A 25,752-nucleotide genomic window follows, 5' to 3' on the forward strand; every position below is an offset into this window, starting at 1 on the left:
GGTGGTAATCAATCAGGTCATAAAGCATACTTTTTTATAGCATTTCATTAATACTGTTCTGTCAGATCCTGAATACTATTGGAGATCAAAATATCCAAAAGACATTAAGATTTGGCTGCGCCATGAAAGAACTTCGAGGCAAGTAGGAGGGAGTTGTACAATAATTTCAATTTGATGTCGTGCTAGAGATATGAACAGAATGATACAGGATCACAAAGGTCGACCAGCTTAGAGGTAGTCGTGTATATACAGAGAGAGGTCGCATTAGTGGAAGCCTGCTGGAGAAGCTGAGTCTTTATTAGTGAGTAGTGATTAGCCATATGACAAGGCGATAAAAGCAGTTATTAACAAAGGGCAACATCAGGAGCAAAGGTTCAGATACCAAAGCCTTGTTCATGGCTCCCACCAGTCTACACACCCCCTTCTCCCAATCCAAGGTACCTCCTCACCTAAAATAGAAGTAGAAAACCAGAAAAATTAAACTTGCATGTATCCCACCTTCCTTAAAATCTCTTCTGACTCTTGCACTGCCTTGTGATTAAGTCCAGATTCCATAACATGGCACACACAAAGCCTTCCCAATCAGACCCCAATTCATTCCTGCAGCCTCACCTCCCGCCATCTACTCTCCCCCTAATAGCAATGCTTTCTTGCAGTCTTCATCTTTTTCTTCACCCAACACCATTTTTTTCAACTCAGTTTCCTTGTAAATATCTAAAGTGCTTCTCCCTTCTAATCTATATAATTACTTTCTAATTCTCTAAGCTCTAGATTAACTTTGATCTATTCTTTGTATCCCCTCCTTAATTCTCCAGGCAGAATTAATCGCTCTCACAGCACTTGGGTTTTCACTTCTGTTATAGTCATGACCTAAAGGACACAGGTTTCTGCATCAAGAGATATGAACTTCACAATGTCTCTATTACTCATCTTCTTCACTCGGTGTGAGCACATGAGAGGAATGGAATATAGTCTACTGAATGATTTAACTTTTTATCTAACCCTGTTTTCAGAGCCATATCCTGCTTATATCAATAAAAGGAGCCTTCTCAGGTGTGTTTGAGGTGACCGTACCAACTTTTCACAAAAATATTCTATGTTCTCTGTTGCGCCGGGTGATTCTTTTGACCTGCCTGGAATTCTGACCATGAGACACAATCTCATTTTAGTGTGATGACCGCCATGTAAAAACATGACCAAAGAACATATAACTGTTTATGCTTTTATTTTTTGGAAATGTTCAGGTCTGTGCATGAGTACTAAAGATTTTATGGCAGAATAGGGATGTCATAGAGTGATTTAAAAATGTGAGAAAAAAAAATCCCAAACACTTCATAAAATAATTATTATTTACATTTTTCTCCATTGTTGAAATAGGAATGGAATGCTGACTAGTTACTTTATAGAAGTTTCTTTTAATATAATACTGTGTACTGTAATTAAGATAACAGTGACACAGTGGGCCTCAACATTGAAATCCTGCATTTTGCGTAGGATTTTTTGTTGGTTTCATTTCATATAAGGATTTTACAGGCAAAGAATATGAATTCAGAAAACTGACATAAGAGAAGTGAGCTAAGGATATTATTATGCTTATTTTTTAAGTTCTTTAGCACAGAGGTATTCATGGCCATAAAGATTAATTTGCTGATGTGTAATGCCCATTTCTCCCTCCAGAACAGCTACTGAATATAAATCTGTTTTAGAAGAGAAAAAAGTTTGTTTCAGAATTTTCCTTGTAGGGCTGGACAAGCTCTGATTTGCCACATCAGTCTAGAAAGAATGTTGGGCGGAGATGTCATTGAACGCTGCCTACTGAGTCCATGCTACTCCATGTAACACAGACCAACATCAATCATGAGCTATATTTTTTTAAATAATTATTTGTCTTTGCTAAACTTGGTACAACTTGGATAATTAAATATACAATAAAATGTGTATGGTAATCCCTAAATATGTACAGTGCTGAATTGTTTATTAAGATTTTAAAATATGCTATTTTGCTTAATCCTTATAAACAGTTTCCTAGGTAGGCAGAATCATCCCTCCTTTGAATATCTGTTCCTACAGACACACACATAAATGAGGTGTTCACCATGTAATTTTGACAAATGCCCCATTTTCTATGGCTGGTAGGTATGCCTCCCCTACACTGAAGAAGGGAGTATTATTTGCATTGTCAGCAGTAGAAGGGTGAGCGAGTGCCTTCTGACCAGATAAAATGTACCTGGGAGGGATGAATGGCGAGTTTCAGGAGGCATACTGCATTAACCAAGGCTTATGAAATCTGTACAAAGCCGTTCCATTGAGTTCCACTGTGAATAATCTATAGAATGTTTAAAATAAAGGCCATTTTTAAGTTTAAAATTTAAAAGCAGATACATTTTTCTAGAAAAGTAATTGGTATTTGTACTCGTACCCTATCGACCCTTTGTTGTAGAATGTGTAAATTTCTGTTATTTAATTCAGACAACAATGGCAAAGGCAAAAACAAGGAGACCAGTTAGAAGACTATTTCACATGTTGGCCTGAATTGTAAAGTGGCAGCAATAGAAGTAGGGAAAGTGGTCAGATTCTAGACATAGTATGAAGATTGAGCCGAGATAACTTGATGTGGGATATGGAGTGTAGCACAGAAAAAGGGAGGAGCAAAATGCGACTGCAAATTATGGAGTTGGCATTTACTGAGATGGTAATAATGTGTTGGTAAGAAATAGGAATTTTCTGGTAGTCGGCGTATAAATTATATGTAATGCTTTGAAACTATAGAAGATCACCAAGGGGAAGAATGAGACAGAAACTAGAAAAGGTCCAAGCAGAGATCCTTGGGACACTCCATCATGTAAAAAGAAGGTGGTAAGGAGGAACCAGCACTCAGAGCTAAGGAGAAGCATCTTGTCAGGTAGGAAGAAAATCTGCAGAGCACACAGTGTGTGAAAAGCCACTTACTGCCGATTGGTTAGTTAGACTGAAAAAACAGACCATTGGATTCAGCCATGTGGGGGTCATTGCTGACCTTTGCATGCATTCTAATGGCTTCCACTGAATTATCTCACTTTTCCCCTCAAAGCAGTTCACTGGGGGATTTTTCTGTTGCCCCCTCAGTTTCAGCTACTTAACACTCTTTTTATACTGTCAAGCCATTTTAAAGTAAATAACTCAGTACCATTGTTTCTTAGTCAAAATAAGGCCTTCCACTCAAGGCACATACAAAACTAGAATGAAGTTGAGCATATTATCCAACTGTTTAACTTATTGAACATATAATTGACAATGTCTGCCAATATAGCCACTATTCCTAAGCTAGATTTCCATAAAACATTCCACGATTTCCCTTAATGGTGGTTGAGTGATACATTGAATAAATATTGTGTGTGCTGTATGATAAATTTCTGTAAGAAAGTGTCTTCAGAGATTCTAGGTTTGAGGTACATATTCTTTCATGTTTTGCAGTGAATGTGTGTTTTTCTTCCAATAGTTCTTAGTTTACATTTTCTTTCATTGGAAGTTCATCACTGTTAGGTGTTTCTTGAGTATTATAACAAAGCAAATCCACTAGCATTCAATATTAGATTCGGAAAAAAAGTCCTGCAATACTTCGTTGTCAAACACTTGCCACCGATAGATGTTATTTTAGCTTTTAAGGCCTGTCACACTGTTTATTCAGAGGAATCGTTTTTCAGATTTTAGTTAAATTAAAAAAAAAAAAAAAAAAAACCCTTAATTTTGGCTTCCCACAGATGCCATTGTGGAAAGCATTCTTAGTACTATGTTATTTAGTCATCCCATGGAATTCCAGTTTTCAACATTGATTATTACTTATAACCCACAGTTTGACCTAGGAAGTGGGAAACTCTGTGTATTGACTCTGACTCACCAGCCAACAATGAGCCTGCTCTGTGGTGGAGTTGACTTCTATGGAGACCTGCAAATCTAAGGTGCTATCACTAGGGTGAAATTTTTTCTTTAGCTTGTAAACCACGAATGCTTTAGGTGAGATGTTGAGAGTAACAGTGTTTTAGTTCGTACATCTGGTTAGATGGTAATGGTTCTCCAGTTTCATGATGACGGGAAAAGTGAGTCCATAGCAGTTGTTTCATCCATCAAGTTGGTAAGAAGGTCTAGTTAGTACATAAACATTACTTTTATTTAAGACAACACTTTTGGCAAAATTAGCCATCTCCTTTTTCATATATCCAATCTTCTCAGGAAGACTTCTGCTCTCCAGGGTTTTTCTGAAACCATGAAACTCATGGCCTTTTAAGGCCAGTTGCAGGTTTGAGCCTTAAAAAGTATTGTTTTTAAATACTGGCTCATACACTTTTCATACCGGACTGTTGCTGTGATGGGTTATATAGATGTGTCAAGTTTTATTCAATTGTCATGCTCTTTTAATAAGAACTCCTCAATTTTAAGCCTTGATGTGAATACAATTGGCCACCTTCCCTAGGATTTCTCACTTAAATATATAATCTGCATTACCTACACAGTATTAAGACATCTGTTCTTGAGTAGGAATGCAAGCATTTGCTTTTCATTGCCGGCTTAAAAATAATTTAAAAACATGACCCAGATAACTTTTGGATGAATTCGGATAAGCACATAGGGAAAGGCAGAGAAGCGTGTTTAAATGAATTGTTTCAGGACATTCTTGTGTCTTTACAGAACCACCCGTGAGTTGTTCCTGGCAGGCATTTGTGTCTGCATGCCCTGTCGGCTGCTTAGGCTCTTTAAAAGTAAGACCTCTGTACAATATATCAGTTTGACACTACACAAATGAGATTGGAGACACCTTTAAGAAGTGATGTTACACAAGGCTGAACATTTATTGTCTTCTCTTAAACACCTGATCATTTTATAATATTGTTTTGTTTTTAACTCTGACAATAAAACTTAATCTTCTTTCCTAACTCTCTGTTAGGTATGAATGAATTGAAAGCTTTCTTATCAGTTTGACGGATACTATATGCTGTTGACTAGGAAAGTTGCAACATAAATCTTTGTAGGCCCTAATAGTTTTGCAATAGTTGCTATGCTACTCAAGGTAAACATTTATATGTGTGTATTTGTCCAAGGAAGATTCATTTTAAGTGTGTTTCTAAAATTGCACTGGCCACAAAAATCCTAATAAAATGACAAGCTATGGTATTTTAGAGGTAAGTAATGACTTATTGTGAAATTATAAGTAGTTCAGATAGTACTATTCCAAACAGGAAATCAGCTTTTCTTTTTTCTAAAAAAGGGGAAAGATGTTAACAAGTGCAGAAAATATTTAAGGTAGCCATAATAAAATACAAAACAGTAAAACACTGATTTTTGAAAAGAACAATGGAAAAGTCAATAAGAAAACTTAACTTTTGCAGCCAAACTTGCTGTCTTGAGCTTGTTCCTATGGCTGTTATTTTGTCTGAACTCCTGGGCTGCCAGTTATTTTTCATTAATACAAATATATTTGTTTTTCGGTAATTCTTACATACTGAGTTCACTCTTTTATGGTCCACATTCACCAGGATTTGTGTGATACTTGTTTGGTTACTTGTGTGATTCACAATAGCAGATTCTCATTTCAGCTTTGTTTTGGCAAGATAAAACTCTCTTCTATGATGCAATATACTTAGCTTCCATAGAATAAGCTTCACAAAGACAAGAATTTTCTCTTGTTTTGTTTATAGTGCTCGCCTCACAGGTTTTACTTCTGTTCATTTGTTTTATTTTTATTTTTATTTATTTATTTATTTGTTTGTTTGTTTATTTTTATCTTTTTTTTTTTTTTTTTTTTGAGGCAGAGTCTCACTTTATCACCCAGGCTGGAGTGCAGTGGCCCGATCTTGGCTCATTGCAACCTCCACCTCCTGGGTTCAAGTGATTCTCGTCCCTCAGCCTCCTAAGTAGCTGGGATTACAAGCGTGGCCAACATGCCTGGCTAATTTTTTGTATTTTTAGTAGAGATGGGGTTTCACTCTGTTGGCCAGGCTGGTCTCGAACTTCTGAACCTCAAGTGATCCACCTGCCTTGGCTTCGGGAAGTGCTGGGATTACAGGTGTGAGCCACTGCACCTGTGTGAGCCCTTACAGGTTTTTAGATAAATACTTGTTGAATGATTTAATGGACATGGTGTAATATTATCCTTTGATTGCTCCTATATAGATATGGAGAAGTTGATGGCATGTATTAGCATTCGAGGGCTGCCTTAACAAAATACCACAGACTTAAACAGTGGTGCTTTAAACAATGGAAACGTGTTTTCTCAAAATTTTGGTTGGTAGAAATTGAGATCAAGGTGTCAGCAGGTTTGGTTTCTTCGGACATCTCTCTCCTTGACTTGTAGATGTTCATTTTCTTCCTGTGTCTTCAGATGGTCTTCCCTCTCTACTATGTCTGTGTTAAAATTTTCTCTTACGATAAGACCACCAGTCATATTAGATTAGGGTCCACCCTAATTACCTTATTTTACTGATCTCTTTAAAGACCCTGTCTCCAAATACAGACATTCTGAGATACTGCGAGTAGGACTTTAGTAGAATAGAAACTTTGGGTGAACTCTAATTCAGCCCATAACACAACATGTATCTATATTCATTTAAACATTTTGGTATCAGTTTTCTAAGCATGGACCTGTTTCCTTCAGATTTTTAGGACCATAACTGCTTCTATTTATAAGCCAGACATGCCTTTCTAGGATATTTGATTTCTTAAAGAGCAAGATAAACTTCATGTACTCTTAAAATTTTATATATATATATATAAATGTAGAATGACACCACAGTTGTACCACAGGGCAGTTTTTCCCAAAACTGATAAGCTAAAACAACAGGGAGAGTTCATAGAAAGAAAAAATAGAGCTCAGTCCCATTATAGCCTTACTAAGTGGTTTATTATATTTTTGAGGCTCTCTAGATAATTTTGCTGAAGCTGCATTGGACCCTCTTGTATCTGACAATTAAATAGAATTTGTAAATGTAAAAGCTGGCAAGAAACTTGAAGGTCATTGACTTTAGCTACCGTATTTTGTAGTGGAGAAAACTGAGGCACAGATAGATTATGCAATTTACTGAAACTCTCTTCCCTACGTGTGAGTATCTCTGGGATTTAGAGTCCAGTCCCTTGACTCCTGATCATAGTTCTCTCATTATCATGTTGTCATTCAGGGTAACTTTCATCAGAGAATTTTAAAGACCCGATTTTGTAACGGATCCTTATCTCATAGAGCTGATATTTTAGAAATATACTGTTTGGCAAGACACTTCATCACACAGATTTTAGATGCCTTTTCTGCTCTTTGACAACCTGTCCTTACAAAGTAATAGACCTGAAAGGGTCTAGGCTAGGGCCACACCATCACCAAGGTTGTCATTACTGCCCTGCAGGTGATAACACAGAAGCTTTTCTCTGGCTGAATAAGGGTTGTGGTTTAGTTGTCTACATTGCAGAACACCAAGAAACTCTGCTTCCTGTTTGTATCCATTGCTATCCACTAAATTGTCTTAGCACAACCTATAGCTTAAAAGTATACCATCATATTTTTATAAAGAATAAAAGACATAAGAAACAGAGAATGTGAAAATCCAATTCAAGTCAAGGCATATTTTGCATATTCTAACCAGTTTATCAGCCCAATCATAAGTGTTTTTAAGTATCAAAGGTATTGTTAGAATTTTCTGGATACTAATTATGGGAGAAAATGCTATTAGTCTGTAATGACCAGTAGTACTTTGTTAGAGAGAAAAGGAAAACTTAAAAATTCAAAGACATTTTTTTGTAACTTCTTTTTTTCGTTGCTCCCCCTTTCTCTCTGAGAGTCCCTTTAAACCACTTAGAAAAGCAGAACCTTGAAACTGGACAACTCGGCTGTTCCTTGAACCAGTGGGTGGAGGAACAGTCATGAGAAGGCCCTTAAATAGAAGCACCACTTCCCCTGTTCTGTCCAGGGACTGATTATTTGAATCCCAGGAACTTATGTTCATTCTTCTTTCCTGTTTTTTGGGTGGGGACCACTGTGTGTGGGGTGTGGTGGGGAAACAGTTGTCTTTCTAAATTTATCAAATTGTAATTTAAATATTTAGAAGCTTAGCGATTTATAACACCAACTGATCTATACATACAGTAACAGAAGATGCTTTTCTCCCAACCTTTAACATTTGAGGGGAAAAGTGTGCAGATTGCAGATACTTCACTGGACCCAAGGTGTGCATCTTTTGTTTGCCCAGTATTACAAGCTTATCTTGTTTTGCCTTCTTTTGTATTAATATTTTGAACTTCATCTCAGCAATATTCATTTCAGTTAGCACTTTGTATTACTTCAAAAGAAATGCTCTGTTCAGAGAATCTCCAACAAATTGGAAGCAATATAAGCCAAATCATTCTTGGATTACTGTCTAATTGAAATTAGCCTACATAACAATTATATTTTATGTTTAAAATACACATCTGCACTCTGATGATTTAATAATGTACACTTTTTGTATTAACTTGCTAGCAGCCACTTATTTTATCTGTACAGATTTTGAAACTTTCCATTTGTAATAATACTTATTCTTTGACTATTACTGACCCCTTAACTTTTACTTTGTAAAACATTTATATATATATATAGGCTTATATTTTTGAAATATGCAAAAATTTGCTTTAAATTTTTACACTATAAATTTAATCAATAGTAACTAAATTGGCTAAATTAAAATTAAAACCTTTTTCAGATCAGTGTTCTCTATATCTCTAATAGAGTTTTCAGTCATAGTTCTGTCAAAGCAATTTTATGTTCTTTTGGCAATTATAGAAAACACTGGGTAACAAAAACATACTAGATTTAGTGTCTACTCTCAAAGTTTAAAAGTCTAATGGGTAGAGCAAAAGCATCATAAAATAATTAGAAAATATCTTAGTCCTAATATTTTAGCCAGATCCTTGACATTATTGAAATTAAGTCTTTGATAGTAACCATTGTACTCTCTCTCTCTCTCTCTATGTATATATATATATGTACTTACACATTTCCATGTATCTTTGCTTATCTTTGTGTATCCTGTAACATCATGTCACAAACCTCAAATATACAAAATAAAATTTATTAAAAAAAAAAAAAGATGAAAGGGGTAACAGCTGAGTGGAGACTTGGAAAGTACACATGAGTAATCCAGGCAAGGAAGGAGGCCAGACATTGTCATTCCGCTGTGCTTTTCTCATAATGCACACAAAGGCCCTGGAACACTGTAGTTACTCAATAAACTTTTGTTAAAAAAAAAAAAAAAGGATGAAATCATTGTTGGCCTAAAGCTGCCAAGTTCATTTCTGCCGATTGTACTCTGTAAGAATGTTCCCCAGTGGGCAGCGGGGCACCCACAAAGCCAGGAGCCCCATGAGGGTTGTGCCTGTCCAGAGAAAGGTACTCCTTTTCCTAGTTTACAGGGCAGCTTCTGCTCTTCAAGCCAAGTGCTCACAGAGCAGCCCACAGAAGGAGTCTCTTTCCAGTTGACCCAATGGAGATAATATGGGACAGTGATGACCCTGTTGTTCCAAGTTTCATGGATGAATTGGATTTTTGAAAGGGTCATTGTAATGGTGAAGATTTATGATGTAGATCAACAGGGGGAGAGTTTTTGCGTGTGGGGTATGGGGGCAGATTTAGCATAAGTTAAGGTACAAAGTCTGAGATGATATTATGTGTGCAGTAGTCAGCGAAGAGACTAGATTGATTGGAACAAAATGTGCATGTCTCTGATGAGTAGCGGATTAGAGGGGAAGGTGAGCAGAGGTCAGTTTTTGAGGACTCTGAATGCTGTGTAAGGAATTTGGATTTTATCCTCCAGATGAGAAATCACATAGGCGTTTGTCCAAATTCATCATAGGATCAGTGATATCTTATTTAGTAGATTAACCCAGGATTATGCAGCATAGAACAAAGGAGAGAGAAATGATTAAAGGTAGGGAGATAAGGTTAGAAGCTGCTATTTATAGTACGTTTTTAGTATCTAGCCCAGGATGGAAGTAATGAGAATGAAAAGGAAGAGCCGATGTGTTAGTGTTTCCCTATACATGGGCATTTAGATTGCTTCCAGTCTTTCTAATCATTGAACATATTTCCATGTGCATAAGTGAAAGAATATTCAGTGCTTATCAGTTACATCAGCTAAAGTGTTATGCCTGTGTACACTAACTTCTGCAGGCAGAGCAGAGGAATTCCAATTTAATCACATCCTCAGTAATCCTTTTTAAAATTCTTGCCAATCTCATCTGTGTGAAATAGTATCCCTTTTTCGTATGTGAAATAATATCTCTCTTTGGATTTCTCTGATAATGAAGTTTAGCATATTTTCATATGTTTATTGACCATTCAAGCTTCTTGTCTGGAATTTGCCCATTTTTCTTCCATTGCCTTTGTCCTTGTTTTTGTATATTCTGGATACTAATCTTGTGACAGTCACATAGTTTGTCAGGATATTCTCCCAGCGTCTCTCTGATCTCTTAATCTTGTTTATTAGACATTTTATATTAAGATATATTATAGGCAATTTATTAAGCTGATCTTTTATGGTTTAGGCATTTTCTATCTTGATTAATAAGTTATTTAATGTCAAATGATTTCTACGTGTATTTTGTTCTAGATCTTTGGGTTAATTATTTATTATGCAATTTTTAATTTATGTGACACTAATTTGCATAACTACGAGGTAATTTTTCAGATGAAGGAAAATGAAAAGTGGAAAAGGAAAATTTGATAAACTGTATTATAGTTTTCACTCTAAGTCTGTAATTGAACCATGAAGATATTTTTAATTTTTTTATATGACCAAAAGATACCCACATCCATCACGGTTTGTGGTAATGAAAATTAATGCCTTTCTCATTGATTTTACAGGAATTCTATCAGAGTTCATCTTCGTGAAGTCTTTGCAGAGTAGTTATTTCTAATTGAATTGAACACAATTTTCCTTCGCACATATTTCCAGCCTTAGTCTTTATAACTTCTTGCATATGTCCAGAAGGAATACATTGTCATTTTTAAAACATTTAACATATGATTCATTTTACTTTCAGCAATTCACAGAAGCTGTGAGTCCTTCAGTGTTACCCCCTTCAGCTTTGCCACTGGACCTGCTTAATAATGCTATAACTGCCTTCAGTACCTTGGAAGACCTTATTCGATATCTTGAACCAGATAGATGGCAGTTGGACTTAGAAGATCTATATAGGCCAACTTGGCAACTTCTTGGCAAGGCTTTTGTTTTTGGAAGAAAATCCAGAGGTAAGCTCCCTCTTCAGATTAGAACCTCATTTAATTTTTTTTAGCAGCTAATGTTTCAGATTCTTCTGCCACAGCTTAGTTTAAAATTCATCAGTGATGTATTCAATACATTTTCTTATCATTTGAGCATATTTATATGTTGAATAATAATGTATACAAAAGGAGGAACTTAGTTATAACCCAACAGGAATATATTGAAAGGGATACTTCTGAAAATTCCAGTTATATATTATCTTCAAAAATATCATTTTGACGAAGGCCTTCATTGCATTTTACAAAAATCATTGCTTACTCAAACCTAATACTTGGAACATGCGGATTTCGGGACTCAAGAGAAATTATCATAGCTGCAAAACCAGGTTGGGGCTAGAAAAAGGGGATGCTCTACAAAAATGTTTGTCTGCAGTGTCTCCCATGGGTCAGTATTATATCACTTTGCATTTTCTAAGCCTAGACAATTCTAAAAACTATGAGAAATGGCAACGACCCAACATAAAGTAGAATTCATAGTTTTCAAGGCAGGGTTCATAGCAAGAAAACAAGAACCTAAAAGAACCCACACCATAATAATTTTTAACTATGTAAATTTGCTGTTGAAACAATCACTTTTGCCCATATAGGTGTATCTTTCTCTAAGAGTGAAAGTGCTGTTAATTAAACCTAACTCTACATGGCCAAGAAATTGGAAATAATTTTAACTGAGTTTTCTGTAAGATTACCTAATTTTTTTTAGTAACATTGGAATTGGAAAGCATCCGTATCAGACACAAATGAAAACGTATAGAAATAACCGTTTAATTACAGTGCACTCAAAATATCTGTTTTAGTCTGTCAGAAATATTGAAATCTACAGCTTTGGAGAATGCAGTGACAGCCTAGAGAATTTATATGAAAGGAACAACGTTCAGTTAATTTGAGCCATTTGCAAGGGCAGATTGCACCAGACATGCTCTTCTAAAACTTGTCAGAAGGAAACCCGATTCCTGCCCTTTCCTGCTCTTAAGAGTTGCAGCTTTTTTGGATCATGAGCTTTAATCTCAGCAGGTCATGTTCAGACTTGCCCAGCCCTGGTATTTCGCTATGCCAACAGACGTGGTTTCCTTTTGGCAATATTTGAAATCAGTGTTCAAGTGCATGGGCAGCCGAGTCCTGTCCAGATGCTGAAAGCTGTTACATATTTATAAGATTTGATCTTGATGAATAACTTGATGAATAACTTACGAGCAACACTTCCCTTCCCTCCCACTTAGGAACAGGAAGATGAAGATCTGCAAGACTAGCTGAAACATCCATGAATAGAGCCCTTGTTAGCAAATTTGAAGTTGATTATCATGTTGATCTGTGAGAAGCAGGGGCAGTGAATCAGGTTCTAAACTGAGATCTAGTTTTTTGACAGCTGATTTCTGGATTTGAGCCTAAAAACGTCCCTTCTAGCCAAGCCTTTATGCCTGAAAATATACGCCTGGTGCTCAAAGATTTGGCCGGAGGCTAGCTTGCATTCGAAAGCATCGGAAGCTGAACCAGATCTTTCAGATATTCATTTAACACTTTGAAAATTGAAGCCCTTTGCAGTTTGCCAAATTTATTAACTTTTTAAGCATGCAGTACGTGTGAGAAAAGCAGTGTATATTTTTGGAACTTTACATAAACTAAAATACAGGTGTGGGATAACATCTATATAGACAAAACTAACTCCCTTCCTGAGAGTATCTCTACAAAAGAACAGGAGTAAAACTTTTAAAAGCTTCTAATTAGACATTGAAATAGATTTCCCACAGAATAAACATCACAGTGTTACCACATTCATCTTAGAAAGACCACCCTCAGATTACTTTACAGTAATAGACTATCTTTGGACTGAATCTCTTAAAAGAATGAACAACTAACAAAGAAAAATATGACTGTTTTTTGTAGCAAAACTTATTAATGACATTTGCATTTAAAAATAATGATTTTGGTTGGTGATGTGCTCAAAATCGGCATTCTTTAGAAAAATAAACTAATACCCATATTTGTTTTCTTAGGAGATAATTATAAAAGGAAAAAAGTCTGAAGACCAACTTTTACAAATATTTGGCAGAGGGAAACTTCTTTAATATTATAGTTAAGCTATTCAGAAAGTATGCTTTGGTACATTATCTTTCTTTTTTTCTTTTCCTTTTTCTCTTTATTTTCTTTGCCTTTTCCCCTCTAAAAGTACTATACAATGTTTCAAGAATATATGACATATGACTTATTTTAACGAAGCTTATATGCATTTGAAGGCTTAGCAATAGGCAGCATAAATTTCAAATATGAAATGCCAAATTTAAAATCCTTAATTATATTTTTAGAAAACTGTGGACTGCATTCATGCTTTCCTTTTTTTTTTTTTTTTTTCCTTTCACTTTCTTCCTCTAGTTCAGGGTTTTCATTCATACCTTGCTACTGCTACAAAAAAAAAATACTGTATTTTCTAAGTCAAGCTTAACTAGTACTTAAAAAGGGCTTTTGACTTTTGTGTCAAACATGATAAATGAGTGGAAGCTAAGTTAAAAGTGTGTTTAAATTTTCACATTGTAGCAGGTATCACAACTTAGTTCACTTGGGAAATCTGTCTAACCTTTTATTGTGGTTAAGTAAACATTTTAAAGGGAACATATACAATCTCATTTTCTGTTGTCATGAAATAACATATTTAAAACTGCTTGACATAGATGAATATGCTTTGAGAGCTGAGAGCTTCTTCACTCACATTCTTAAGAAGTATAATTCTTAAATAAGCATTGAAAACTTTGGCAACCAGATTTTGTGTTTGTGCATATTTTAAGTCTTCTTCCTCCTTACCCAGGCATTAAATACTAGAGAAGAGATTCAAATAACCCCAAAAATAGTTTTAACAACAAAAGAGGAATGTGTACATATATATACTATTAGAGCAGCAAAATGAAACCAGGTAAAATATGTTACACCATTTAGCATAATGAGCTCATTACTTTTATTAGGGATAAGCTGGCCTATTCAGGGCATTTGAAAGAAGGATTTGCTCTTAAATATTGAAAAGTTTTGCTTTCACAGGATCATTTTCAGATTAAAAAGAAATCTTTCAGTAGCCAAAATAAACAATGACTTTCCCTTGAGTTAGAAAAATAATTTTTTAACTGAATAAGGTGTTGAAATGGACTCATTGAATTAGGATTTCTTTGGTGCTTTCCTATGCTGGACTCAGGTTTTGGTCTATCATATAGTTTACATACATTTATAATTTACAATTACCTATGCATAATTTTATAATACATTTCTTAAAATACTTAAATTATCAAACACAATTAAGACAATTTAAGTATCAAAAACACCTGGTCACATGTATAACAAATCCAAGAAAATAAGCATTTGATTCTTAATTATCTTGTCACTTAAAAATTAATAAAAATTAGCTTTTAATTTAAAAAAGTGGACTACATCATGATTATTTCTACTTGAAGCCATCTTTAACCAGAAAATAGTTTTCTTCTTTTTCATTCATGTATATGTTATCCATATTAGTGGAAAGGGTACGTTTATTATATTTTAGATAATGTTTCTAAATTTTTTAAATTTAGGAGAAAAAAACCTGAAGGAATGTATGTTATCTGAAAGTATTCAATGTCATTTGAATTGCTTTATTTGAATATTTCTAGGGAAAAAAATAGGCAGAGATATAAGGCAGAAAATAAATTGTATTAGAAGTGTTTATCCTAATAGTAATTACCTACTATTCATGTGATATGTATAAATTCACATTGAACATGACATGTTATTTTGATACAATTTTCCTGAGGCAGAATCATTTTGTGGTTAAAAACAATGGTTCTTTGAGGATTTACTGCAACAATCTGATGAAAGAATATTTTGCTTGGTCCTCAAAAGTAGGTATTCTTTCATAGAATAAAGCATAAACAGCATAGTTAACCAGCTTGCTAAAGGTGTAGAAGCAGGGGTTATAAATTAGATAAATTAAACATTTCTTCCACGCATTAGCAGGGGAGGGATAGATATCTGAAGGAGTTTAGTTTAGTCTAAATTTCCAAGATGGGAAATCATTCAATGCGTTTGAAGCAATGCCTTCCTACAACTTCTACTCTTATAAAGTATGTCCTTTTTATTCACTCATGGTCTACCCAACTGTCTTCAAATGTGCATTTTCTTCATGCTTTTTTTTATATTTTATGATTCTTATTGCCATAGAGATTATAGAAAGTGCTGTTGGCACATTTCAATAAATTGTTCTTCACTAATTGTATCAGCCTAAAATCCTTTTAAGAATTATATTTGGTTTTTAATCAAAGCATTCATCATTTTGCATTTTATTCTTCAGTGTTCTCCATGTCAATTTTTTTTTTTTTTTTTTTTTTTTTTTTACTAAGGTTAAAACGTGTGGCCCTTTTTGTCTCTATAAAGTTTCCTATTTATAGCTTTCAACTGTTTTGTTGGCTCTGTTCTTAATATTACACAATGGCATCTCTTTACTGGTTGCTAAGTCATAATGAAGCTTTGTTTACTATGAACTAGAAAGTCCAATTTGCAGTTATATATCTCTAAAATCTACTTACAATAAGAGGGGATATTTTTATGGATATTGCTCATGAAATAACGTAAGATTTCTTTATGAAAAGAGCTTAATGAAATACATCCAGGCTCAAAGCATCAGCATCTATTTTTCTTTGTTCTCTTTTATGCCATATAGTGGTGGATCTGAACCTTCTAACAGAGGAGGTAAGATTATACAGCTGCACACCTCGTAACTTCTCAGTATCCATAAGGGAAGAACTAAAGAGAACCGATACCATTTTCTGGCCAGGTTGTCTCCTGGTTAAACGCTGTGGAGGGAACTGTGCCTGTTGTCTCCACAATTGCAATGAATGTCAATGTGTCCCAAGCAAAGTTACTAAAAAATACCATGAGGTAGGTATACAATTTTCTTTTTTGATTTCCTTTGGGTATTTTATGTCTTTGAACAAAACAGTGAATCTGAAATGCATTTATGTTTGGAAAAAAGATGTAGTATTCATGGGGGAAAAAAAACAAGGTTTACAAATAGTTTATGCCTTTATTTTTTAAAATTAGCACCTTTAATTAAAATTCCAGATATTAGGGATTTAGAAAGATTATTCTCTGGTAGTATAACATGGGTGGTCAGTGAAGTTTTTGCCTCTCATACCAAAAAAAGTGTTTTCTGAGGGAAAAAAAAAATGAGTAAAGTTTTTCAACTTTTAAACTTTTCAAAATATGAAGGAAAATATTTCAAAGACAAGCTCAGAGATAAATTATTGTCTACTTTGGAGAAAGGAGAGCTTTGATATTTATTTTTCTACTTGGGGCAACAGAGACTCCTAAGATGACATATTCATAATTATAGTAAACTTTGTATTATTCATGTTGCTTCAAATAACATGTTAAACTTTGTATGGATTTTTTAACCTTTCATCTCTTTATTCTCTGGAATGAAAGAAAATATAATATGGCATGTTAGTAATTATTGTTTTTTAGGACCCTGGGAACCTTAGAACTTGTACTCTTAATGTTTTTGTTAGTGACGGAGTCTCCCAATTATATCCCAAAACCTCCCCCACCAGCATCATATAGCATCATTCTATCAGGAAGCCATCCTTCCTGATGAGTCAACTTTAATTTCTATAAAACATTTACATTAGACCAAGTCAAAATCTGCCTTTCTGACATCATTTCAGTATGACTGCCTTTCCTTTCATTTTTTTCCTTTAAATAAGAATACAGAATAAATATCTATCTAATAAATAAAATGATTTTTCGTATGCATCAGGATTTCAGTGAAATCCTTAATGAAGTGAAAGCCTAGCTCTAGAGTGGAAACAGGGTCCCTTGTCTTCACGAATCCAGTGCTTTTTTTTTCCACTTTATCAAATGCCAACACAATATTGGTGAAGGGCAGGAAAATCATGTCATAGGAAGTGTAGTTTATGAAACCTTGCATGTTTAGGTTACCTAACAGATGAGGGTTTCACTGAAGACTTCATGCATATGAAAAATCATTTTATTTATAAAATATATATTTATTTCATGTTATTTTATTTAGTGGAAAAAATTAAAAGTCATGAAGTAATTTTTAAATGAAGCCAGAAGGGTAGATTTTTATTGGTATAATTTAAAGGCTTTGTAAAATTTAAAGTTGACTTTTCAAAAAGGATGGTTTCCAGATACATGAATGGTACCTGATGCTGCTGGAGGAGGAGATGGGATATAATAATTGAGGAAAACTAAAAGATACGGTAGCATGATAATGTTATTAATAAGATTCTTCCTTTTTGTATCAATCACCAGATTTCTTTGGGGGAAGACATTTTAGCCAAATAAATATATTTTCTTAATGATTTTTCTGAGTCCCACATAAGAATTTTCAGAAAAGCAAGTCAGGAACTTTATATATATATATATATATACTATATATATATATATATACACACACACACACACACCCACTTAGATGTCGTATCTTCCTTGAAATGCTGGTGTCCTACCAGTCCTAGCATGACTAATTCATCCTCAGCGCATCTGTAGGGCTTCAAAGATACTCTATTAGAGAACTTTTATTATTTCAAAATTATTGTCTATTTTTGTTTGTTTCTATTGAATTGAGAGCTGAGGAAATCAAAAGTCACATTACAATGTAATGCTTGAGAACACAAACTCCATAGCTAGACATCCCAGTTTTGAACCTAACATTTGTTTGCTGTGTGACTTGGAGCAAATTGCTTAGCCCTCGTGCCTCAATTCCTCATCTGTAAGGTGACTCTCCAACCCTCATACTCTACCGTGAGGATTTAGTGAGTTGATATTTACAAAACACTTAGAATTAAGCCTGGCAGTTGTCATGCCCTTAATATATATTAGCTGCTCTCTCACTCGTCTTTGCTTTTTCACCGTGCCTAGTCTTATTCTTTGGTTATGGTAAATGATCAATAAAGATTTAATGAATTTTGTCCTGAAGCAGGAAAGGTATTCTGGCCAAAAGATCTACAGGATACTCTGACAATAGTAAACTATTTGTTCCTTTTTCTCTGTTCTTACTCGGCTTAATAATTTTCATCTTGTTTATATTTTTACGTATTTAATAATTTTTAATGAAATAATAGTTTATGGTATTACATTAGGTCTGTTTGTTTTGCACAAACGAACCTAAAAAAATATACCATTCAATTGCCTTATTCCAGTACTGAATCCCTGTTCCCAGTGCTCTGTGGTTCTCAAAAGTTCAAGGTCATTTTGTTTGAATGTGTTGAGCAGTGGTCCATGACCATTTGTTCCTTGCTGGTTCTCTCTGTGTCTTATCTACTATCTTCCAAAATCTCTGGCTCAGCTTCTTCCTGGACATTCCTTTTTGTGAACTTACCATTTTAATTTCAACCTCTCTGTCTAAATTTTCTGAGATGAACTTTAGCCCTGTTTCTTTCCTGGTGGCATAATCTATGTCCTTTTCCTCTTTAATATTGTCTGGGACCTGCTGACCATTTTCCAAGTCTACTTTTCTCCTCCAAAGTCAAAACTGTCAAAACGAATTAAAAAGAAGAACACTAATTGTGTCCTCCACCATTAGAATTTCTTATACAGGACTTACATTTCTAGAACATTAAGAGATTCTTCTGCTATTTGTAAATCTCCATGAGCATCAGCAAACAAAGACAGGGGACTTTGATTCAGCAAATGCATCTTGGCATATGCATGCTAGAGGAAGCAAGGATTGCAACCTGGCCTGACTCTTAGGACCATGTATGGTGGCCTCTCTAACCTTTTACTTTACATAGTAAATTTTTGTCCTTGCTGAATGGGAAAATGCATACACGTGGACATAGGAATTGAAGATGTTGGCTATGCCAATATTGCAATTTATCTTACCCCACCCACCCAACCTCATTCCAGAAACAATTTGTAGCAGGAGTGTGATAAGGAATAGTGCCAATGTCTGAAATGTAGTTAGTCTGACACCCTAAATTGTTCAAAAATAATAAATCAGTACTAACATAAAATAATATTCAGTAGCCATTGAGTTAAATTTCACATTAAAGAAATAAAGTCTAAGTAATTTTTATTCTAGAATTGTGAAATAGATGAGAAAACTACTTTAAAATTTTATAATTTCTAATAGTTATTATGAGACTTTGAAGTTTATCTCTTCAGGAAGAAAGATACTAAATAAATAGAATGTATGAGCAGTGACATTCTGAGTTTATAAAATTATTATCTATCACTCTAATAATTCATCTCTGGCCTAGGTACAAATAAAGGCTGTGTCACTTATTCTATCTAAGCCTCTGTTCACTCATGTGTAAAATAGGGGTAATAATTGTAAATTACTTCATAGAATTCTTGTGAGTTAAAGTATGTAAAAACATTATTATTGTGCCTGGCACCCAGTAAGCATTCAAAAAATGTTAGCTAATTAACCTCTGATATTACCACATACTCCAGTGAGGTACGCATTCTCTGTTTTTCTTTTAAGTCTTTAAATAGAACAGTCATAAGACTTGACTTGTGCCTTTTTGGATTAATGAACATTTTTAGGAATGGTAGCTTTTAGAAGTTACTTTATGAGGTTATCTATGTCATATCCAAAAAGTAGAGATGCTAGAAAATTTCATATTATTTTGTGCTCTGGCCTTTGTTCATAATCCAAACAAAATACAATTTCCTAAACTTTATTGTTTCTATCATAAGCAATAAAATGTCATACACTTAAATAGGTAGCAACATCAAATATTTTAAATAATATTTTATAGAATTACACAACTGTATCTTGTTGTCATAGTATTAAGAGGAAATATGTGTAGTATAAGTGTCAGTCTTGCTGTATTTTTATTAAAACCTTGACAATCCAAACTGCAAATAACTTTATTTAATAGAAGCATCATTGTTATTATTGCCAAACCTCTTCTCACTGCACAGTAGGATCCAGCTGCAGGAAGTTAGCTGTGACTGGGGCTGATGTCTATGAAGTACATCTAATCCATCTCATCAAGTTTATAGAGGACTTGAAGTGTAGCCAAGAAAATTAATGAGTGGCATAATTGAGCAGACTCAGCTGTGGAGTGATCATGTTTCTTTCCACAGTATTTCTTCACTTGAGTGTATTGCATCAAGTGTAAATATTTGTTAAATGTGTGAATAAATGAATGAGTGAAAGAAAGCAACAAACAGAAAAATGAATTGTGTATTGGTAGTTCCAAAATACTTAAGGTGAAATTCTAAAATAGTCAGATAAATAAAATAACGATTGCATGGTGAGTCTTTCCATTTAAGTACAGTTCCTTATTTGGAGACAGAATGCTTCCAAATTGTTGGCATTAAAATGTCTGCCCTTTCATGAAACGATGATGAGTTTTTTTTTTTCTTTTTTCTTTTTTCTTTTTTGGTGGGGGGAGTGTGTTCGTAATGCCTGCTCTAGGAAAAATTAAAATGTGTGTCTTTTTTGGGCCCCAAGATTCTTTTCTAAAACGTTACTTGTTTATAAAAGCAAGTCATAGACATTCGTTGATTTTTAAAGGTGGCTTACTATTGTTCCCTTTCAGGTCCTTCAGTTGAGACCAAAGACTGGTGTCAGAGGATTGCATAAATCACTCACTGATGTGGCCCTAGAGCACCATGAGGAGTGTGACTGTGTGTGCAGAGGGAGCACAGGAGGATAACCGCACCACCAGCAGCAGCTCTTGCCCAGAGCTGTGCAGTGCAGTGGCTGATTCTGTTAGAGAACTTATGCGTTATCTCCATCCTTAATCTCAGTTGTTTGCTTCAAGGACCTTTCATCTTCAGGATTTACAGTGCCTTCTGAAAGAGGAGACATCAAACAGAATTAGGAGTTGTGCAACAGCTCTTTTGGGAGGAGGCCCAAAGGACAGGAGAAAAGGTCTTCAATTGTGGAAAGAAAATTAAATGCTGTATTAAATACGTCACCAGCTAGTTGCAGAGTTACCATGTACCTATTCCACTAGCTGGGTTCTGTATTTCAGTTGTTTTGATACGGCTTAGGGTAATGTCAGTACAGGAAAAAACTGTGCAAGTGAACACCTGATTCTGTTGCCTTGCTTAACTCTAAAGCTCCATGTCCTGGGCCTCAAATCATATAAAATCTGGATTTTTTTTTTTTTTTTTTTGCTCATATTCACACATGTAAACCAGAACATTCTATGTACTACAAACCTGGTTTTTAAAAAGGAACTATGTTGCTATGAATTAAACTTGTGTCATGCTGATAGGACAGACTGGATTTTTCATATTTCATATTAAAATTTCTGCCATTTAGAAGAAGAGAACTATATTCATGATTTGGAAGAGACAAACCTGAAAAGAAGAGTGGCCTTATCTTCACTTTATCTATAAGTCAGTTTATTTGTTTCATTGTGTACATTTTTATATTCTCCTTTTGACATTATAACTGTTGGCTTTTCTAATCTTGTTAAATATATCTATTTTTACCAAAGGTATTTAATATTCTTTTTTATGACAACTTAGATCAACTATTTTTAGCTTGGTAAATTTTTCTAAACAGAATTGTTATAGCCAGAGGAACAAAGATGATATGAAATATTGTTGCTCTGACAAAAATACATGTATTTCATTCTCGTATGGTGCTAGAGTTAGATTAATCCGCATTTTAAAAAAACTGAATTGGAAATCAATAGAATTGGTAAGTTGCAAAGACTTTCTGAAATAATTAAGTTATCATATCTTCCATTCCTGTTATTGGAGATGAAAATAAAAAAAGCAACTGGTGAAAGTAGACATTCACATCCAGCCATTACTAATCTATTCCTTTTTTGGGGAAATCTGAGCCTAGCTCAGAAAAACATAAAGCACCTTGAAAAAGACTTGGCAGCTTCCTGACAAAGCATGCTGTGCTGTGCTGGGCAGTAGGAACACATCCTATTTATTGTGATGTTACGGTTTTATTATCTTAAACTCTGTTCCATACACTTGTATAAATACATGGATATTTTTATGTACAGAAGTATATCCCTTAACCAGTTCACTTATTGTACTCTGGCAATTGAAAAGAAAATCAGTAAAATATTTTGCTTGTAAAATGCTTAATATTGTGCCTAGGTTATGTGGTGACTATTTGAATTAAAAATGTATTGAATCATCAAATAAAAGAATATGGCTATTTTGGGGAGAAAATTATGTGCGTGTGTGTCCTCAAGGCTTATCTCTTGGACTCTGAGAAAATGAAACAAAATTTTGTGTTATGATTTTCATTATGCAAAAGTATATGTCAATTCAAAAGACAAAAAAGGGAAAATCCCTGTGAGCCTTCCCTGCCTCTTGTTTCCAATGCCTTTGAGCAGTGGTTTTATTTTTCTTACTGGTCTTAATACAGATTTCTGGTAATTTAGGTTTCACCTGACTGGAAAGTTGTTGTATGGTTTATGAAATGCTTAGTGATAGGTTGTATGGTAGCATGAAACTGGAAAAAAACTCGCAGGTTTCCGATCATGTCTTCATTGCCACTGGCAGCTACAAAATGGGGTGAGCATAAATTGATTTGGTGTATGGATTAGTTTACATTGCACACTCCAAAATGTGGTTCCTCAATTCCAGACATAGATTCCTATTCAGGGCTGGTATCTTCAGCATCCTTTCCTCAGCCTTTCAACTTGCCAGAGATGTCTAGTGCCCAGGACCTTCTGTCTTCAGACTACTCTTCAGGCAAGCACCCTTTTCCTGTGCTTTGACACCTGCAGTTCTGCCATGCCCCCAGCTATGTGGAAAACAAAGAAACAAAATGAGCCTGTGTGTTCTGTCTTACTTCCTTACCTTTTCCTAGTTTTGTCCTATCCATATAGAGGAAAACTAGATATATAGCTCCGTGGAATATACAAAGTAATTGGCAATTTGCAACTTTCATTAGTGAAGACTACTAAGTCTTAGTAAATGGCCTGTTTAACTGTGTTTAATCCATTGTTTCCAATCTTTGAACGAAATATATTTTTCCCTTTTTTAATATTTATTTTTTGTTTACTTATAAAATGGTGAGAGCCAGAATTGATTATAAAGGTAGCAGTCCTCAGTTGCCAGTTGGTGAGTGGTTACCATGTGAGCACTAACCACTTTATAATCACTTATAGATCATCCTGTGTATTTTACCAAACACCCACACACACACACACGCAAATAACACGTGTGGCCCTAATTTCTGAGAAGCCCAGTAAGTGTTGACTGTATTGACCACACACTGTTTTGTGTATGATATCTGTATTTCATGCCTTTGTCCTTGAGACATGGGCTGTTTTGCCTAGTGATGTTTATTAAAAAGCAAGCTTTAAATGTCATGAGGCAGGTGTTCATGTCTACATTTTTCATTTCTGCATTCCCTCCCTCCTCTAATAGTTCTCATGTGCACTTGGAAAAGGTGCAAAGACCAAAGTAATGAGAAGCTACACTGTAAGAAACATCCTGGCTATGACTTGGTTATCCTCGGTGCATCTCTGTCTCCAGGTGCATTGACTGTGGTTTGGTTACCCTCAGTGCATCCCTGGCTCCAGGTGCATTGACTGTGGTTTGGTTACCCTTGGTGCATCCCTGGCTTCAGGTGCATTGACTACGGTTTGGTTACCCTTGGTGCATCCCTGGCTCCAGGTGCATTGACTACGGTTTGGTTACCCTTGGTGCATCCCTGGCTCCAGGTGCATTGACTTCTGCTTGTGATTTGGTTTAAGAAAAGACAGAAAATGCAAGTTTTACACTTATTGTAATATCCTTATCTCTAAAAGGATAACTTCTGATATTTTGGACTGTTTCAATTATGTATTATAAACACAGTTAAAAATTATAACATCTTTTACCTTCACAAGAAGGAGTAGGAAAATTGAAAATACAGCAGAACTCTTAGTTCAGATGCTATAACAAAATACTATAGACTGGGAAGCTTTTAAACAACAGAAATTTATTTCTCACCATTGGAGGTTGGAAGTCCACGATCAGGGTACCAGTATGGTCTGGTTCTGGTGAAGGCCGTCTTCTGAATTGCAGACTGTCATCTCTGTGATGTCCTCACTTTGTGGAAAAGATGGTGAGAGAACTCTCGGTGGACCCTTTTGTACGGGCACAATCCTGTTCATTTACAATCTTCCACCCTGATGACCTGATTACCTCCCAAAGATTCCACCTTCTAATACCATCCCATTGGGGGTTAGGGCTTCAAATATGACTTCGCAGGGACACAAACATTTAATCCATTGCAATACATCACTTGCTTTACATACTGTTTTCCCTGCATGCCCCATATGTAATCTATCAGGAAGTCTCATTGACTTTGACTTTTTGATCTTTCTTATATTTGTCTCTCCCTCTCCATTTCTGTAGCTCCTGCCCTAATACAAACCCTCATCATGTCTCACCGCCTTTATCCTGCAACAACTCCGTTTTTTGACTCCCTCTCTCCCTGTCTCTGTTCTCCCTCTCCTCTGATCCATCCTTTACTCCACTAACAGGTGTCTTTTCAGACAAATCTGATTGTCACTTGGGTGGAAATTTTATGATGCAACTCCACATGATTAAATTTGAATCGTTGTATAGTGGGCAGAATCCTTCATAATGTCATTGTTTACTAATTTCTGCTCATTTCGTACCATTAAACATAATACAACTCTAGTGAATACTTGTGATTTCCTGAAAATACCAGTATCCCCTCAAATTTCTGGGCTGGCCCATGCTGCGTTTTCTTTGGAGCATTTTCAGAGTGCTGTTCCTACACTTACCTATCTCTGTCACTTCTTCTCAAGTCTCAGCTCAACACCACTTCTCAGTGAAGCTTTCTTTCCCACCTTCTTTCCCACTGGCACCATTTCCATTATGCTTCCAGGGATATTCAATTACAAATACTGTCGTATCATATTATAATGACTTGCTCCCATTTTGATTTCTCATTAGACCCCTAGTCTAATTGCACTTCTAGCAAGAATTATCTCATTCTTCTTTCCCTCAATGCCTAGTTAGGAATTTAATCAAATTAGGGGGTCAGAAACAATTTACATTGATGAGTAAGTAAATATACAAATGAATCAATGTGTGTTTTTCACTGACTATGAAGGAACTCTAGAGTTCCTAAATATCTCTAAACTTCAGCTACCTAATCTATAAAATGAAGTTAGTAGATGGGAACAGGGTGTTTTTAGTGGTAAACAGTCCATTCTACTAGTGCTGTTGGGGCATCTACCAAAAGGAGTAACCCTAACCCTAAAAGGAGCAAGCCAAAAAGTCTTGCTCCTTTTGGTGCAAGGTGATCCAATTATTTTTCGTTTAACGGTGCTTTGAGACTATGTTTCGTTTTCCAGTGAACGACTTTCCTGCCAGTCCTGTCTCAGGTACCATGACAGAGATCTCAGATAACTCTTTTAAAAAGTTGTGGACATTAATACATTTATGTATTCTTCTTATCTTAGACACTTGTTCTATAGTATGATTAAATATTGTCAGAATTTAAAACTATATTTAAAATATGAACATATGAAAATATCCATGAT

At 35.1% G+C, this 25,752-nt stretch overlaps 1 protein-coding gene across 2 annotated transcripts in view; it reads left to right on the forward strand.

Moving 5' to 3' along the window:
• Positions 1 to 23,724, forward strand: part of LOC105488621 (platelet derived growth factor C) — a 221,262-nt gene extending 197,538 nt beyond the window's left edge. Inside the window, exons 4-6 of one of the 2 annotated variants that reach the window (XM_011752841.3) lie at positions 11,035 to 11,242; positions 15,948 to 16,165; positions 20,803 to 23,724. In XM_011752841.3, the coding sequence (XP_011751143.1) occupies positions 11,035 to 11,242; positions 15,948 to 16,165; positions 20,803 to 20,919 (543 nt within the window). In that variant the 3' untranslated portion in view covers positions 20,920 to 23,724. The remainder of the gene's footprint in view (positions 1 to 11,034; positions 11,243 to 15,947; positions 16,166 to 20,802) is intronic. The other variant, XM_071092900.1, reaches the window with a different exon arrangement.
• The last annotated feature ends 2,028 nt before the right edge of the window (positions 23,725 to 25,752 follow it).

Source organism: Macaca nemestrina, chromosome 3, assembly GCF_043159975.1.
Source record: "Macaca nemestrina isolate mMacNem1 chromosome 3, mMacNem.hap1, whole genome shotgun sequence".
In the NCBI taxonomy this organism is placed as follows: domain Eukaryota; kingdom Metazoa; phylum Chordata; class Mammalia; order Primates; family Cercopithecidae; genus Macaca; species Macaca nemestrina.